The following is a 17,157-nucleotide window of genomic DNA, read 5'->3' as shown; positions in this document are numbered from 1 at the left end:
GCACCCAGCCCGGGCAGTGCCCAGCACAGGGAGGGGATGGTGCCCACCCTCACCCCCTGTCCCCAGCAGGAGCTTGAGGACATCAGCACAGCCATGGCCAGGCCTGGAGCCCCCCAGGGATGCCATGGGGGAAATCCTGGGGAAGAAACCAGGTTAGGGACGAGCAGAGGGATCAAACTGATGGTGGGGGTAGAGGCTGAGATTAAAAACAAGGATGAAAGAACGACACAGATTCCCAAGGCCTGGCCTCACGCTGCTTCATGCTGGAATCTGAGCTCAAGAAAGCACTTTTTAAAATTTGTTTCTTTTTTTTTAATAAGTTTGTTTCCTGAAAGGGAAATGCTGATGTGAGTACTCTGCACAGCCAGACATGGCGTTTCTGCTTCCCTCTTCTCCTGAGCCTGAGTCCAGCTGGGTCTTCTCCTCCTTCTCCAGGGCAGGGCTCCAGACCAGCTGCTCTCCCCGTGCCCAGCAGGTCCTGACATCTCTGCTCTTGCTCTGTCCCTCAACAGCCCCCGAAGAGCAGCCAGGCCAGGCTGCAAACCTCAGACGTGCCAGGCTTCAAATCCAACCCAGAGCTGGTAGGAAGGGACCAGGCCCGTGCTGGGAGTCCCTGGGGCTCAGTGAGAGACAGGACTGAGCGCCCAGGTGGGCACTGGGGAGCCCAGCACAGCCCCTCTGGCAGAGCCCGCCCGGCAGTGCCCACCTTTCCCCATGGCAGAGCTCAATTTCCATCCTGGCAAAGCCCACCTTCCATCCCGGGAGTGCCCAATTTCCATCCTGGCAGTGCCCACCTGGCCGTGCCCACCTTTCCCCCTGGCACTGCCATCCTCGGGGAGTCTCCCATGTTTCATTCCCGTGCCGGGAACGCCGGGCTGGCACTCGGAGCATTCCCGGTTGGAGCGGGAGCACCGCGGGGTCCCGGGGCTGGGCAGAGGTAATTGTGGAGCTCTGAGGGAAGGGAGCGTTGCCTCGGATTAACGCTCTGCTAATTAGGAGCTAATTACGGGCACAGCGATGTTCCCACCTTGGCCACCCCCGCTCCAAGGCTGTCCCAGCCCGGCTCGGGTTGGGGACAGCGGCAGTGCAGGGAGCCAGGGCTGCCCCTGAGTGACCTCGGCACGCCGGGACCCATCCCGATATTCCCTGTGCGGGGCCTCGGGCGTTCTCCTCTGTCACTGGAGGCTCCGGTGTCCTCCTGCCCCCAAGAACACATTCCAGGGGGCAGGGGAATGTGGGGTCACAGAGCCCACACCCTGCCCTGGGCGAGACGAGCTCAAATCTTTCAGGGGGTGGGGTCTCCTTGGGTTTCCATGGGCTCTCCTTGCGTTGGAGAGCCTCTTCAGATCCCCGTGGGCTTTGCATCCGATCCCAGCGACCCCACAGAGGTGTTCCTCAAAAGGTGCCGCTGGACAGGCCTGGGAGCCTGGAGGTGGGGACAGGGCTGGCCTCGGGGTGGTGACACAGCGAGGGTCAGTCACTGACACCCACAAACCCTCCTGCAACGCCTCCCGATCCTTAAAGCTGGGGGGAATCCCGGATAAATCATGGATGGATGGATCCATGGATCCATGGATGGATGGAGGGATGGATGGATCCATGGACAGATGGAAGGATGGAGGGATGGATGGATGGATAGATGCATGGATGATGGATGGACAGATGGATGGATGGATGATGGATGGATAGATGGATCCATGGAGGGATGGAGCGATGGATAGATGCATGGATGATGGATGGATGGATGATGGATGGATGGATGGATGGATGGATGATGGGTGGATGGATGGATGGATGATGGGTGGATGGATGGATGGATGGATGGATGATGGATGGAGGGATGGATGCATGATAGATGGACGGATCCATGGAGGGATGGAGGGAAGGATAGATGCATGGATGATGGATGGATGGAGGGATCCATGGATGGGGCAGTGCTGGGGGGAGCAGCGCCGGGCAGGAATCGCTCCCTGGCTGTTCCCATCCCTCCCCAGCTCCCCTGGATCTTTCCAAGAGAACTGGCCCCATGCCCTGACTCTGTTCCCATCAATAAGGTGCAGCATCAGCTGTCGTGTCAGCAGCAGGAAAAACATTCCATGGGAAGGGCTTCAAATGGAAGCAGGAAAGGAAAAGATAAAGAGCTGGTTTTGTTTCAGAGCCCTCGCTGGGCCACGTTGGGCCTGACAGGGAGGGGATGCAGCAGCTCCCTCAGAGAGGTTATTTATAGAAATGTGGCTAATTATAGAAATTTACTACGCAGTAAGTGGGAAAGGGCCCTCAGCAGCTGTGGCTGGCAGTGGGGGCTGGGAGGGGAGCAGAAAACTGCTGGCACTGCCAGAATTCCCAGTCCGGACTGGCACGGAATGGGCCCTGGAGAGAGGAGATGGAACAGGGGACAGGGTGGGGTGACAAATCACAGCCACCACCAGACAGCAGCACCCCCTGGCACATGGAATGGCTCCACACAGCACCATGCCCTAACCAGGACCGGATTCCAGCCGTGATGTAGCAACCTCACCCAGGTAAAAGCATCCCAGCAGGAATGTGGGGCCTGAGGAGAATCTGCCTTGCACCGACTCCCCCGCTTTTGTTCCCAAATCTCAGCAACAACTGCAGCCAGAGAGGAGGCAGCTCCTGCTGCCCACGGAGCCCCTCCCTTCCTGCGCCACTGGAAATCCCCTTTGTCACCCAGAGGCACAGGATGAGATGAATTCATCCCAACCTGAGTCACCCCTTCCCACAGAAGTCACACAGTGCAGGGGAAACAGCTCCTGCCACACCCCAGAGCTCGGGAGAGGCTGGAACTCGACCTGATCCAAGCAAAAAAGCACTTGGGACCGTCTGTGATATCTCAGCACAAATCAAAGTAGTAAGTTATTGGTAATAAATTTATTTTTGATATTGATTTTTTTACAGAGCTAAATGGAACATAGAAACAGCACCAAGCCATTGAAGTTTGTTCTACAAAACCAGGTTTAATACAAAAGGATGACAGCAATGCCTGACTCTGAGCTTCTGGACAGTTAAAAAAAAGCTCACCCAAACCCCACAAAGAATTTAAAAAGGTTTAAGAACAGAGGCACCGGTGTTTGAGAGAATTTCTCTGGCAGCAGTGATGATCTCGATACATTTTGGAAGAATCAAGGTTGCCGTTATTCCCTGTTCATTACAGTGCAAGGGGCTGGTCCTTGCCTGAGGAGCTGTTGAGTCTCCTGCCCAAACACCCACACCCAAAAATCTGGGGTCAGAGCCACCCCCACGCAGGACATTCCCCATTTAATGGGAAAGATCTCCTGGTTTTGCTCCTGGGGAGCTCTGCTCCATCCACAGGAGCCCCAGGGGTGCCAGGGGAATTCCCCACGTGGGGAGAGGGGCAGACTCAGCCAGGGGAGCAGGCACAAGGAGCACACCGGGAGTGGCATCACCTGCCTGGGGCTGTGCCCTCAGCCAGCCCAGAGCCCGGGACAGGAGCAACCCGAGCATCCAGCCCCAGGATGTCCTCGAGGAGAGCAACACCCAGGGGTTACAGGGCCCAAATCACTGCTGGCTCCACTCTGCAACTTCTCCAGCCCGAGGCCAGCAGAGGATTTGGGTCCTGCAGCCCCAGGAGCTGCTGCAGAGCCCTGGGAAGAGCAGAGCAGCAGCTCCTCTGCCGAGCTCAACTGCCACACACTGGTGCCATTTCCTGGGAAACAAAGGTTCCTTCGCTGGACAGAAACAGAAGCTGAAGTGATTACAGACACGAGATACGATGCAGCAGGGCTGGGACAGACCCAGGCTGCTCCTGGGACCCGCAGGGAGCTGCAGAACAGCGACAGCCCCAGAGCTGCCACATCCCTGCTCTGACACCAACACAGACACTGCAGCTGCCCAGCTCAAACACGAGCACTGAGCCCTCAGAGCCCTCCCCAAGCCGCTCTGTAACAGCCACGGAGCAATCCTGGGCTGCAGCCACAGGAAAACGCCTTTAGAAGCTCCCTACATCCTTTATTTTCCACCCAAATTCCACCCCCCCCCCCGCGCCCCCGAAGAAATAATAAAGCACACAGACTGCAGACTTAGTGTAACAGGGTCACAAACTCTCCTCCACCACCCCCAGCCCAGCCCAAACCACCAAGGCACGTCAGGCTCCCCCCTCTCTCCGGGCCCACCTTCACCCAACTCCCCCCTCTCCCCAATTTTGGATGGATGAAGCCAACACAAAACATTTTCCTCGCTGGGAAGCAGCAGAGCGCTTCCTCGCTGTCTTTGCACTGATGAAAACAAACGCAAACAAAGACACGCCTGCACTGCCACCCTAATGTTTCCATGGGAAATGTCACCTGTCAGCACATTCCCTGACGGACTCTGCCACCAGTTGGCCTTTGCAGAACTGAGGTGAAATTTTGCACCCCCAGGCTCTGGCAGAGCCCTCGAGAGGAGTGTTTGATTTTTCTTTCTGGGTTGTTGTTTGCTTGCCACGGGAGCCGGGTCTCTGTGGAAGGCTCGCTTTGGTACAATTCCAGCTTCCAAACCAGCTCAAGCCCATCTTCTTTTCCAAGCCAGTATCGCCCCGGACGTGCGTGTTTGGAGAGTTTTCAGCAGTGAGAGCGAACAGAGCCGTGGGGCCAGGCCCTGCTCCTCCCACCGCCTGCGAGGGGCCTGAGCCCTGCACAGGGGCCACGTCCCCAGCCAGAGCCACGGCTGCTCCCCCTGCTGCCCTCAGTGCTCCGAGTCCGACAGGTACGAGGGCTGAGTCCATCTCCACACCAGCATGTCCTCCCCTGCCACCCGGTGCGATTCCGTCTGGATCCGGGACTCGTTGGAGGCCAGGAAATCCACGGCTCTCTCCCACACCCGCTTCATCTTTTTTCTGCAAGCAACAGCGAGAAAAGAAATGAGAATCCCAAGCTGGTTGTGCTTCCCTGCTCGCAGCGATTGTGCCCGTGGGTCTGGCTGCCTCCTGTCGCCTGTGCGGGCAGAAAAAGGCATCAAACAAAGGCTGGTTTAGAGATTTCAGACCGGGGCACGGCCACACAAATCCTGCCTGGGGGGAAGATGAGAGGCTCTGTCAGTGCCCTGGATTTCTGCCTCAATTTGTGCTGCGAAGGGGCTCGATGAGCAAATCGCCCTCCTCCATCCTGCACGCAGAGATCTCAGCCAGGGGGACGCCCTGACGTTCACCCCGGCTTTGGATCCAGCAGTTCTGAGCATCTCACACCCAGGGATGGCTCCAACAGCTGCAGCCGCCCCTCGAAGGAAAAGGAACGGTGTGTCTGATACAGAGGGAGGACGTTTAACACCTCACAGGAGGACAAGGCAGCTCCATTTAACCAAGGCATAAGAAATAAACCTGCAGAAATGGAGCAGAGCCCCAGGATCCAGCCCTGCAGCCCCAGCACCCACAGAACAACGACCTCAGCCACAATTCCTGTCTGAGAAAGCCCCAAACCCAACCTGAGAAAGCCCCAAACCAAATCATCTCACTCCAGCTCCCTTCCCAGCTGCACAACTCCACCTGGCCCCTTTCCAGGCACACAATCACTGCAGAAGAGCCCCAAAATCCTGTTCAGCTCATGGGAATGGTTCAGTTCTGGTCTGGAGAGCCAGGGATGGCTGGGAAAGGGAACAGCACCAGACACCCAGACGAAGCAGAGGACACCTGGTACTCCAGGCCCAGGCAAACCAAACCCAGGGACTGCTGGACAGAACAAGTGACAACAACACAACACCTGTGACACTGCACTAGTGACACCTGTGACACTGCACCAGTGACAATGCAGCAGTGACAACACCTGTGACATGGCAGCAGTGACAACAACACCTGTGACACTGCACCTGACAATGCAGCAGTGACAACAACACCTGTGACACGGCAGCAGTGACAACACCTGTGACATGGCAGCAGTGACAACAACACCTGTGACACGGCAACAGTGACAACACCTGTGGCACTGCAGCAGTGACAACACCACCTGTGGCACTGCAGCAGTGACAACAACACCTGTGGCACTGCAGCAGTGACAACACCTGTAGCACTGCACCAAGTTCCAGCCCCAGGGCTGCACGCTGATGTGCACCAGGTGCAGGCACAGCCTGAGCTGTGTCCAAGCCCTTCCCAAGCCAAAGCCTGTCCCATTCTGGAGCTGTGCTGAACCCCATCCTGCTGCTCCCAGCCCTCCTGAGTGCCCAGAGCCAGCTCTCACCTGCTCTGAGGAGGGATCAGGCTGTCCCGGACGTGGAAGATGCCAACGTAGGGGTAACGCTCCAAATTCCTCTCCCATTCCTTGTAGTGGTCCTGGACAACAGCTGGAGGACAGGAGGACACAGGAGTGAGGGCTCAGCCCTGCAGGGAGCAGAGCAGGGCTCCCTGAGCCCCCATATGTCACCCTGGTTTTTTTGAGTTTTTTAAAGCCTTTTGATTGTTCATAAAATGGAGTCAGACCTTTTAGCTACTGTACAATATTAGGAGCAGTTTTCACTTTTTCTCACACATGTAACATAAACAAATCCTTTGTTTTTCATTCTCTGTCCTTTGTTTGCATATTTCTAACCTGAAAACAATTGTAACTGACGGTTGGTCTGGCCATTGGGCTAAGGGGTGAAAACTCCAGAAGCCAATCTTCAGCCAGACCCACAAATGTATAAAAAGTAAGAAATAAACAGGCAGAGGGCTCTCTGCCTTGTTCTCCGCCTTGGCTCAGCCCTGAGCTCTCTCAGAGGAACTCTCTGCCCTGTGACATTTCTCGTCTACGTGTGATTGCTTTGCGTATCCCAATCACACCCACAGCTCCTACCTATGATCTTCTTCACCATTTCATACATGGCTTGTTCCTCCTCCTCCATCTTCCGCCAGCGATACCGGAGGTAGATCAGGAACCCCCACAGGGTGATCAGACCTAGGAGAGTAAAACCAGAGGGAATTCAGGAACTGACAGCTGGGTACTTGCTGGATGAAGCTTTAGTTCTGACACTGAGCCAGGCCTGCTTGGAACTGAATGCCAGGGATTCCTTTTGCTCCCCAAAGCAGCTGAACCCCAAAACCCCTCGGTGCTGCGCCCCGTGCAGCACAGGAGCAGCTGTGGATGTGGGATGAGGTGGTGGGAATGGCCCAGCACGGAGCTGCCCTCACAGAAGAACCCTCAGCACAAGCACAGGGCCCCAGTTCTGCAAATCCCAGAGGAGGCTTTGCCAGAGGCTTCCCCAACAAGGATCACTCTGGAAAACTGTCAGGTTTCACTGCTCCACGGAGAGCTGCTGGACAGGGAAATAAAGCCCAAAATGCAGGAGGTGCGTATGGAAGGTTTAGCACCGACAGTGCCCCCAGAAGAACTTCAGTGCCTGCAATAAACAGGACTGTCCCTTGTCACCCCCTCCCTGTCAGGCTGGATTAGAAACTCCTGCAGTCACACTGCTCTCGTTATCACCTCTCTGGGTAAAACCCCTGTCTCAGCTGAGGCGTGACAGACTATTCCAATAAAACCTCCAATCCTGAAGTGCTACAAGTCATTATTAAAGAGGCTGGAGGACTTGGGAGCTTAGAACAAGAAAAAAAAAGAAAAACTGACTCCTTAAGGTAAGTTAACACACTTATTCTGCAGCCCATAATAATGGGCACTTGAGGAATACCCAGAGAGCTCATCAGCTGCCTGATTTAAAGCAACTTTTAAGCACTCACAGCACAAGAGGAGGGCTGTGGGTCTCCTGTGCTGCCAGAACAAAGGTTAATTAGACATTAACTCATCAGCAGATTTATTTCACCTCTGCTAGGCGTTTCCTATGGCTGAGCAATGTGTGATCACAGGGCTCCATCCCTGCAGCTGAGCCCCGAGAGCCACTTACTCCAGAAGAACAGGAACAGGTTCGTGATGGCCGTGACCACGGCCCGGCGGAAGCGGCAGCCCAGCCCCATCTGGGGGTGGGCAGACTCCAGGCAGAACACTTCCTCCACGCTGGAAACCGGCTCCAACAGGTCCCTGCCTTTCAACCTGATGGGAAGAGGCAGAAAAATCTCACTGAAGAGCGGAGGCTGCGACTGCAGTCTTTAATCAAGGCGGGGAGAACAAGCAGACTGCGGATGCAGCAGCGCGCAGGAAATGCCCCCACAGCCAGGCAGAGCCTCCTGCCAGAACATTTTGGGGCCTGGCTGCTTAGCCAGGGATGGATGTGGCTTTGGGAAGGCAGCGGGGCTGCAGCTCCCACGGGCACGCTGAGAATCCCTGCACCGCCTCTCTGACAGCCCCTCTCAGCGTGCACAAGATTAAACTCGGGATTGGATTCCCACCTCCCAGCACGGAGATGGAAAGGTTCCCCGAGTCAGTCGGTGGGAGCTGGGGGAGCCAGGCTGGGAGCAGGAGCAGCTCAGGGAGTGACAGAGCAGCAGCACAGAGCCCTCAGCCCCCTCTGCAGCACTGCTGCTCCCAGGCTCACTCCACACTGAGCTCACAGGCATCGAGGGCTCCGAGGGACAGCCAGCAGAGCCAGGGGAGCTGGACCAAAGGGGATTGTATTTTTTAAGCTCCTAATTATGAACAGCACATCAAACAAAGGAGTTTGCTCAATTTGCTCAGCTCACAAACTGCAGAGAGCCCGGCCGGTTCTGGGTTCTGCAGGAGCTGCAAACACACAGTTGTTTCCAACCCCCTTGTCTTATTTACAACCCAAATTCCACAGAAATATTTCAAACACGCAGCAGAATCACCCAGTGCAAAGCTCATTGTCAGTCCTGCCTCTCAGACTAGCAACTAGAAAATAATCTCATGTAGCTAAAAATGCCAGGGGCAGGGTTTTGGGGATGCTGCCACGCCGGCTCCGGGGAAGCGGAGCTGTTTGGGGACCAGCCAGCAGAGCTGCTAATTAACAAAATAAAAAGTGGGAGGATGTTGTATCCCACGGCTTCTGACTGGAAATGTGCTGGAGTATAAAAATACAAAATTTGAAAACTCTACATCCCAGCCCACCTACAAATCCAGCCCTGCCCCTCAGGAAGCCGTGCCCCGTCCTGGGAATTTGCACACCCCAGGAATCAAAGCAGCAGATGCTGTCTGATCCGTGGATCACAGCAGCAGCTGCAGGAATATTTAAGAGCAAATGGAGCAGTGGGAATTCCAACAAGCCTTGCCCACCAACCCCAGCACCACGACTGCTGCAATTCACATAATCAGAGACACATTTAGCAATGTGAAAATGCAAACAACTGTTAAGGCTTCAGAGTCAGAGCAGACTGGAGGCAGCCCACGCTTCCCAGAGGAAGGTGAGGATGGCTGCTCACTCTGGATAACACTTTTTCCGTAGGTTATGGACTGGATATCGTGGTTTTTCCCTGAAAACTCAGTATTCCTGTTCTTTCTCATGGATGGAGCCTGTTGGTTGAGAAATGCCCCCTCAGTGACCCAGCAGCACCGAGTCAGTCAGACCATCCATCCAGGAGGAATTTCTCCATGGAAGGGGGGTCAGGCACTGGCAGGGGCTGCCCAGGGAAGTGCTGGAATTCCCATCCCTGGAAGTGTTCACTGGATGTGACACTCAGTGCTCTGGTTGGGTTGTCCAGGAGGGGATCAGTCACAGGCTGGACTTGGTGATCCCAGAAGGATTTTCCAGCCTCAGTAATTCTGGGATTCACTGTGCACTGGGTGCTCCGCCAGAGACACAACTGACACTGAGGGTATCATCCAACATCCCTTTCCCTCTGCTGATCCCAAAGTGTGGGTGACACCACCCACTGAACAGAGGGCTCTGCTGGCCAATGAATCCTCTGATCCAAGGATGCAGCTCCACAAATGCACAAATGTTCTGGAGAGAGGTTATCCTGGGAAAAGTGAGCACGTGGGCAAGTTAAGGAAGAGCTGTAGGCACAGGACCGTGGGCAGGACACCAGGACCCCTCCACAGGAGGCACAACACAACCACTGATGGCCACAAGCAGCCCGGACCTCCCACTTCCATCCCACCTGCAACACATCCCTGGACACGGTGTCCCACAGCCTGGGCTGGGAATGAGACTCCTGGAGGGAGCTCGGCTCCCATCCTGCTGCAGGGCTGTACTTTTCCTTTGGAGGTTTGCCCAGCAAGCTGTGCCACAGCCAATCCCAGCCTGTCTGCTGAAGCCTAACGAGCTCTGAGGGCACCACTGACCCTGTCAAATTCCACCCCAGCCAACACCCAGATCCCCAACTTTGACACAGTGGGCTCCTGCCCACCCAATTCCCAAATCCCCGCCGCTGTTCAGTATCAGCTGATCCTTAATTTTGACACAGGGGGTTTCTGCTCACCGAATTCCCAAATCCTTGTTGCTGTTCAGTATCCAGTGCAGGGCAGCTTCAAACTTCTGTGAGGAACTGCCAGTTACATTCTGTGCAAAGGAAGCCATAAGAAGATCAGCCCTCCGTTCTTTTAAAACACTGACCAACGTGATTTCATTACAGCAGCGGGAGAATTCATTCCACAGGGGCTGTCCCCAGGTTAATTCTTATCGGGATTCTGCAAACTGGAGGGAGGAGAACTAAGCCTGAAGGTCTGCCTGCCCTAAAGTCTTCTGACTGGGGAGATGATGCATGAAGCACTCTGTGAAATAACACCATCCCAGACCGTTAGGGCTAACCACGAAATACAACATAATCTTACTGACAGGTTACCAGGAAAGAAATGGAATGCTGGATCAGAGCAGTCTGTCTCCTGACACGCTGCAGTAGAGAAAAATCCTTCTTCTGCCCAGCCCTCAATCCAGGGAAATTTCTGGTTTCACAAGACTGATGGCTCCAGTGAAACAACAAACCATTAAGATTTACAGGGGGTGAATCAGAGATGGAGGAGAAAATTATTTTCGAAAGAACTGCTGAGAACAGGACTGGCCAAAGGGGAAGTGAAAGATATGGGAGAGAATCAAAGCAGGATGAGGAAGCAAAATGGATGGTGAATTGTTTTAGTGTCTATTATTTATTGCTTTATAAGAGACTAAGCACTGAGTTGTAACAAAGCTGCTTAAAGCCCACTCACCAGCACGTGATCCTTCACCTCACTAACCCAAATGCATTTGCTTTTCAGGTTCTCAGGGTTTCCACATTCAAAATTACCTGGTAAGAAAAGTCAAACAGAAAAATCATGTTTGTAAAAAAGCTCTTGAACAGCTCAGAACCAGGCTCTGAGTGTACACCAAGAAATGCTCTCCTTTCCAATCAGCCCCAGCCCCTGAGCAAAATGATTCCAGGGTGAGATTTATATTGCAGGCAGATCAGATTATGACTATTAATAAAATGCTCAGCCACCGCACGGAGGTTGGATAAGGGCAATCAAACCTCTCACTTCAGAGCTGCTGCTGGATAAGGGCAATCAAAGCTGACACTTCAGAGCTGCTGAACACACAATGAGGGGGAAAAGTATTGCTCCTGCCCCTTGCAGAGCACAGAACCACTGCTGCCACCAGGTATCAGGTGTGCAGCTAATGATCAGTGTTCAAAATGCCTCCGAGGAGCTGAAATCACAGCTCTGCCTCTAACCCAGGCAGAGGAATGCTGCCAAGGCACTAAATTCTCTAAATCTTGCCTCACCAAGTTGACTAAACAAACGTGCTAAGTAAATCTGGTGGAAATCCGAAGTCAGATTTGAAAAGATTTAGGAATTCTGTGCAGCTTCAGTATCCAAAGGCTTCATCCTTGAGGTCTGAAATGCAGAAAATGGAACTGAAACCCTTTTACTGATAACCACTGCTGCGAATCTTGCTGAACAAGTCCCTGCTCATACAGTGGATTTCCAGCAGCCTACTCCATCCCAAAATACCAGTGATGGGCTGGATTTACTCCTGGAGCAGGGACTGTGCTGGGTCAGCTCCTCATCTCAGAGAGCCTGTCCCACTCTGTGGTGAGGAAAAGGAGAGGCACTCACGCATTTCAGCAGAAATGACAATTTCTTAGGTCACTTCATGTGTAAGAACACATCAGTTTACACTCCTGGCTCTATCTCGAAGACAATTTCAAGCTGTTGCTAGAAAAGAATAACAAACCCAACCAATCCTACCTGAAAGTCCCAACACTCCAAGTACAAACAAGGCTCACTCACCCCAGCAGGGTGACGGGAGTGCATCAGCCAAGCATCACTCAGAATAAAAATAAACACACCTTCCCCTGTTTTCCTATTCCCTGCCTGCCTCAGAACTCCTCGAGGGAACTGCCTGTTCCACAAACCCCTCCAGAGTGGGAGAGGCAGCTCCTGCAGGCTCAGCAGGGGTGGGGATGCGCTGGCACTCACCTGCCTGCACCGACAGGTAACCGTAGAGCTCGTGCAGCACGGCCATGGTCACGTCCTTGTGCTTGGCCTGGCAGAACTGCAGGGCACAGACAGGGACAGGGACACACATCAGCAGTGGCATAGGGACAGCGGGAGTGCAGCTGCAGGCACCAGACAGAACCACAGCACTGGGGCCTGGCTCAGTCCCGCACCACCAGCTCCAACCAAATCCCCCGAGCAGAGGAACAATCCAGGCACAAGTGACCCTGAGCGTCTTCTGGAAGACCCTGCTCAGAGGAACTGGAACTGGCTGAGTTTAAAGGTCCCTTCCAGCCCAAACCAGTCTGGGATTCTGTAAAGCGCCACCAACCCGCAGCCCAGCCTGCAGCACCAGCCTCAGAGCCACCAGAGATGGATGCATCACCTCCAGAACGTCCCAGCACACCAGAACTCAGAATCCAACACAAAACCTTCTCCCTCCTAATCGTGGAATAGAGTTGGAAGGGATCTTTAAAGCTCACCCAGTTCCACCTTCCCCTATCCCAGGTTGCTCCAAATCCTGTCCAACATGGCCTTGGGCACTTCCAGGGATAGGGCAGCCAAAGCTTCTCTGAGAATTCCAGCCCTTCCCCACACGCAAAGGGAAGGATTTATTCTCATTATCCCATCCAAACCAGCACATGGAATCCTGGAATGGTTTGAGTTGGAAGGGATCATCCAATGCCACCTCTCACTGTCCCAGGCTGCCATTTTATCCACTATCCAACCTGGCCTTGGGCACTTCCAGGGATAGGGCAGCCTCAGCTTTTCCAAAAATCCATCCTGACAGAGGGAGCAGGGCTCCGTGGCAGAGCTCAGGGAATTAGCTGGATTAAATCTTGTACTGTTAAAGCTGAAAACAGCTTCATTGTAAACCAATACCACTGCCGGTACAACTGTTAAAAAGAAATTGATTCACGTAATTGGGAATTTAAATTTTTATCTTTCAGAGTCTCATATACACTCCTAACTTAATCTGACTCATTAATTCCAACTCATCAAGTCCCAATTTTTCTGTAAAACGATAGAACTAATCATTTACAGTGATACTGTTATGGGTGGAATAGAATACCTGGAATAATCACTGTTCTGTGAGAGCTCACAAGACTGAGGATAAATAAATAAATGCTTACATCATCCGTTCTTTTGTCACAATCCACAGGCAAAAGATTAACTAGGAGAGAGAAGAGGGTGAGTTAGCTGGCTGCAAACAAGAGCTTTTGATCAAGAAAATAATTATCTTTGTAAAAGCAGGCTCAACTTAAAGCATGGTTCTGCAATTATTCATCCCCACTGGCAGCACCTCGAGATGCAAACAGCCCCTCCAGGAGCTGCTTTGGGAGCAGCCCTGAGGAAAAACACACCAGTGATGGAGCTGCTGAATGTGTTCAGCCGGGGAGTGAAAACCAGGCTGGATGTTTTAACAGCTCCTGTTGGAGGAGAAGCTTCACACCGATCTTTACACTCCAGTGCTGCCTCTTGCCGCCCACCAGGGTCACCTGAAATATCCCAGCACAGGCAGGGAGGGAATGAACCCTCCTGGAGGGCTGATTGCAGCTCTGGGCTCTGCAGGGCTCGAACAGCTCCCGGCACCTGCGGCACAATTCAAACCTGGGCAGCGTTCCTGCCCCCAGAACGCCTGTCACAGCTGAAACAGGACAACCCAGTGACAATGGGCAGCTTGATCCCAGCTTTGGGAATGCAGCAGCTTTCCCAGCCCACACAGTGTGCCCAGGTTCAGAACCAGCACCTCCCCAAAACAGCCCCCAAACCCATCTTTGTTCAGCTCAAAGCTCGAAATATCCGCATTTACAACTGTTCCGGCTGGGAGCTCAGCTTTAAAAACCAGCTGCTGGGGAAGCCCATTTTTCATTTCTCACACTCTGCCACACCTGAAGTGCTGAATTGATCTGCTGCACTTCCCCCTTGGACAGAATAAGGGCTGGGAAGGGCCGTGCTGGCAGAAGGAACATCAAAAACACACCCCAGGTACTACACAGACATCGTGTCACACCGTAAAATCCATCCTTGGCCCAGCAGGCATCCATAAAACCCATCCTTGGCCCAGCAGGAATGGCACTCCACATAAACCCCACGGTTCTGAGGGACTGAAGGCCAAACTCGTTTGGAAAATGCAAACTTCTGATTTGCTTCCCATGACTAACAAGGTTTCCCACAGGAAGGGGGAGATGGGAAGAGGGACAGAAACAGAGATGTCAGGTTATGGCAATGAGGATGACAAATGTGATGGGGATGGAAGCAATAAAGGGAAAGCAGGAAGACAGGTGAGGAATAAAGTTTAAATGAGAATTAAACCAGTGCACGTACAGCTGTCCTCTCTCCCGTCCAGCCAGCCTGACCCGACCATCTTCACCACGAGGATGCCCAGAAATATCAGGAGCAGCACCAAGCTGGCGAGGCAGAGGAACTGGGACAGGTAATACTCCAGGCCTTTCCCCTTTCCCTCCGGCTGCTGCCTCGGCGCTGAGCGCAGCAGGGCCGTGCGCGGGGTCACTCCGTGCCCCCCATCGCTGGCTGCTCGCCACGGGAAGCGCCGGATCAGACCCCCAGCCCGGCTGCCCGCATCCCGCTCCGCCTCCTTGCCTACGCTGGAAGCCGGGTCCTCCTTCCCTCTCCTGAACAGGCTGCTGAACCTCCCGGGGGCCGCCGAGGAGCCCCACTGGGTGCTGGGGGTCACCTCGCTCTCCCGTCTCCACCAGATGTTGGAGGAGAGCCCCTTCCTCTCCCCCGCCGTGTCCCAGGCGGCCCGGGAGCTCTGCGCCCCAATTCCCCCTGCCGATGTCCCCCAGTGGCTCCTGGACTTCTCCTCGCTGGGAAGGGGTTTGGAGCCTGCCGAGGAGCCCCAGTAGGGTGTGGAGCTCAGCCCCCCAACCCCATCCAACCCCGAGCCAGCGCGGCTGCCGAGCCCCCCGCTCCTCTCTGCTGAGGGGCTCCAGTGGGATGCGGAGTTTGACCCCCGAAACCTGTCCAGGGTCGGTCTCAGGCCGCTGCTGAGCCCCCCGCTCCTCTCTGAGGCGCCCCACTGCAGTGAGGAGCCCCGAAACCCATCCAGGGTCGCCCCCAGCCCCTGGCCGAGCCCCCGGCCATGCTCTGTGACATCTCTGGATGTTTCCCAATGGGACACAGAGCTCAGCTCCCCGGCCCTGTCCACCCCAAGGCCCCCAAGGCCCCCGCTCCTCTCTATGGACGTGTCCCACTGCGAGGGGGAACTGAACCCCCCGTGCCCAGCCAGGGATGCCCCCAGCCCACCGCCACCTCTCTCCACAGTCGTCCCCCACTGCTCCGAAGGGCTCAGCCTGCCGAGGCTGTCCCGGGACAGGCCGCCCTCAGCCCCGAATCCTCCGCCCCGACCCGGCGGGGACCCCCGAGGGTCCCCCCAGGCCTGCCCGCCGCTCTCCCCCGACGTCCCCCAGCGGGACGCGGGCGCCCGCCCCACTTCCTCCTCCTCTTCCTCCTCCTCGTCCTCCTCCTCACTCTCACGGGCGGCCCCGCTGGTGAAGCCGGAGCGCTGCCGCGAAGGCGAGGCCTGCGGCGGCCCTGCGGAGGAGCGGCCCGGGCTGGGCGGCGCGGTGCGGCCGCTGCGCCGGGCCGCTGCCACCTCGGCCCGTAGGCAGCCCAGCTTCTTGATGTAGACCTTGCGGGTGGTGGCGGTGATGGGCCCCGGGCGGTAGCCGAGAGCCAGCAGCTCCTTGCGGAGCTCCGCGTCCGTCAGCTCCGCCATGGCCGCGCCAGGCCCCGCCGGAAGCGCCCCGCGGGCGGGAAGCGACGCCGCCATCTTGGGAGGGGCCCCGCGCCCCCCTGGCGCCGCCATGTTGGGAAGGGCACAGGGCGTGTGGGGAAAGGGCGCTGGGGCGGGCGCCATGTTGAGAAGGTCACGGGAGGTGCGGGCTCCCCGTCCCGCCGAGTCCTGAGGGAGCAGCAGCCCCCGCTCCGCCCCGCTCCCTCAGGGCCGGGGGAAAGGGAGAGAAATGGGGAAAGCAAAAGGCGAAAGCTGCCTCGTCTGCGGGACGAGCCGGGTTGTCCCCCATCGCTCTGTGGGGCTGCTGCTGGAGCAGCTCCCACCTCACTCACCCCCATGTTTTGACATTTTTAGGGCCATTCTCCCAAAAAAAGTCCCTTTCCCAGCCACCTGCCACCCCCACACGCATTTCCATCACTGCTGTCCGGTTGCTGAGCTCTGCCAGAACCTCAGGCAGGACCAGGATCCAGATCCATGAAATATTTCCCGGGAAGGGGGGGGTCCTTCCACACCCCACACCTAAAACAGCAAACCCAAGCGTTGACTTGTAAATTTATTTTGGCACAGCTGTGATGAACAGTAATTGCTTTTTTCCTGCCGCCGCCGCTAAAGAAAGCAATGAAAGCGGCTGAAATACGGTGGCGTAATGTCGGAATTTAATTAAAGGTAATGGAACAGCGGTGCTGGAGGTGCTGGGGGCTGGCTGCGTGCCACGGGTTTGGTGATGGATGTGTGACACTGGGGTGGGGGACACGCCGTGGTCCCTCGGGAATGGCACCTGTGGGGAGAGGGAGGCTCTGGAGGAGCACAAGGCTGAAAGAGCTGAGCTGTGCCTTCCCCGCAAAAATCACAGAATCCCGGAGTCAGTGAGGCTGGAAAATCCCTGCAGCACCATTGAGTCCAATCTGTCACTGGTCCCCACCTGAGTGCCATGTCCAGTCTCCCTTGGACACCTCAGGGGTGGGGACTCCAAACTTCTCTGAGCAGCCCCTTGCAATGTTTAACAACCGTTTTCATGGAGAAATTCCTGCTGATGCCCAACCTGACCCTCCCCTGGCACAGCCTGAGGATATATCCTTGTCCTGTCACTAATCCTTCTTTCAAGAACTTTCTTCCTTAGCAGGTCCCCAAAGCTCACCTCACTCTTCCCAATTTACC

The 17,157-nt window shown here is 55.4% G+C and overlaps 1 protein-coding gene across 1 annotated transcript; it reads right to left on the bottom strand.

The window, feature by feature from the left end:
• Positions 1-2,870: 2,870 nt before the first annotated feature.
• LEMD2 (LEM domain nuclear envelope protein 2) lies at positions 2,871-15,989 on the bottom strand. Its single transcript, XM_040085717.2, has 9 exons — positions 14,568-15,989; positions 13,373-13,413; positions 12,222-12,297; positions 10,974-11,050; positions 10,250-10,329; positions 7,822-7,967; positions 6,777-6,878; positions 6,186-6,288; positions 2,871-4,852 (listed from the first exon to the last, which is right to left on the bottom strand). Exons 1-9 carry the CDS (start codon positions 15,979-15,981, stop codon positions 4,702-4,704), a joined length of 2,190 nt encoding a protein of 729 aa, XP_039941651.1. The 5' UTR covers positions 15,982-15,989; the 3' UTR covers positions 2,871-4,701.
• Between the last annotated feature and the right edge of the window lie 1,168 nt (positions 15,990-17,157).

Source organism: Hirundo rustica, chromosome 24, assembly GCF_015227805.2.
Source record: "Hirundo rustica isolate bHirRus1 chromosome 24, bHirRus1.pri.v3, whole genome shotgun sequence".
Taxonomy (NCBI): domain Eukaryota; kingdom Metazoa; phylum Chordata; class Aves; order Passeriformes; family Hirundinidae; genus Hirundo; species Hirundo rustica.
This window is presented reverse-complemented; position numbering and strand designations above follow the sequence as displayed.

Excerpts from the sequence above, each read along its gene's own strand:
- LEMD2 (XM_040085717.2), bottom strand. The coding sequence starts at position 15,981 with ATGGCGGAGCTGACGGACGCGGAGCTCCGCAAGGAGCTGCTGGCTCTC. Across the intron at positions 6,289-6,776 it reads AATGGTGAAGAAGATCATAG|CTGTTGTCCAGGACCACTAC; the intron begins GTAGGAGCTGTG and ends CCTGTCCTCCAG. Across the intron at positions 4,853-6,185 it reads CTGATCCCTCCTCAGAGCAG|AAAAAAGATGAAGCGGGTGT; the intron begins GTGAGAGCTGGC and ends TGTTGCTTGCAG.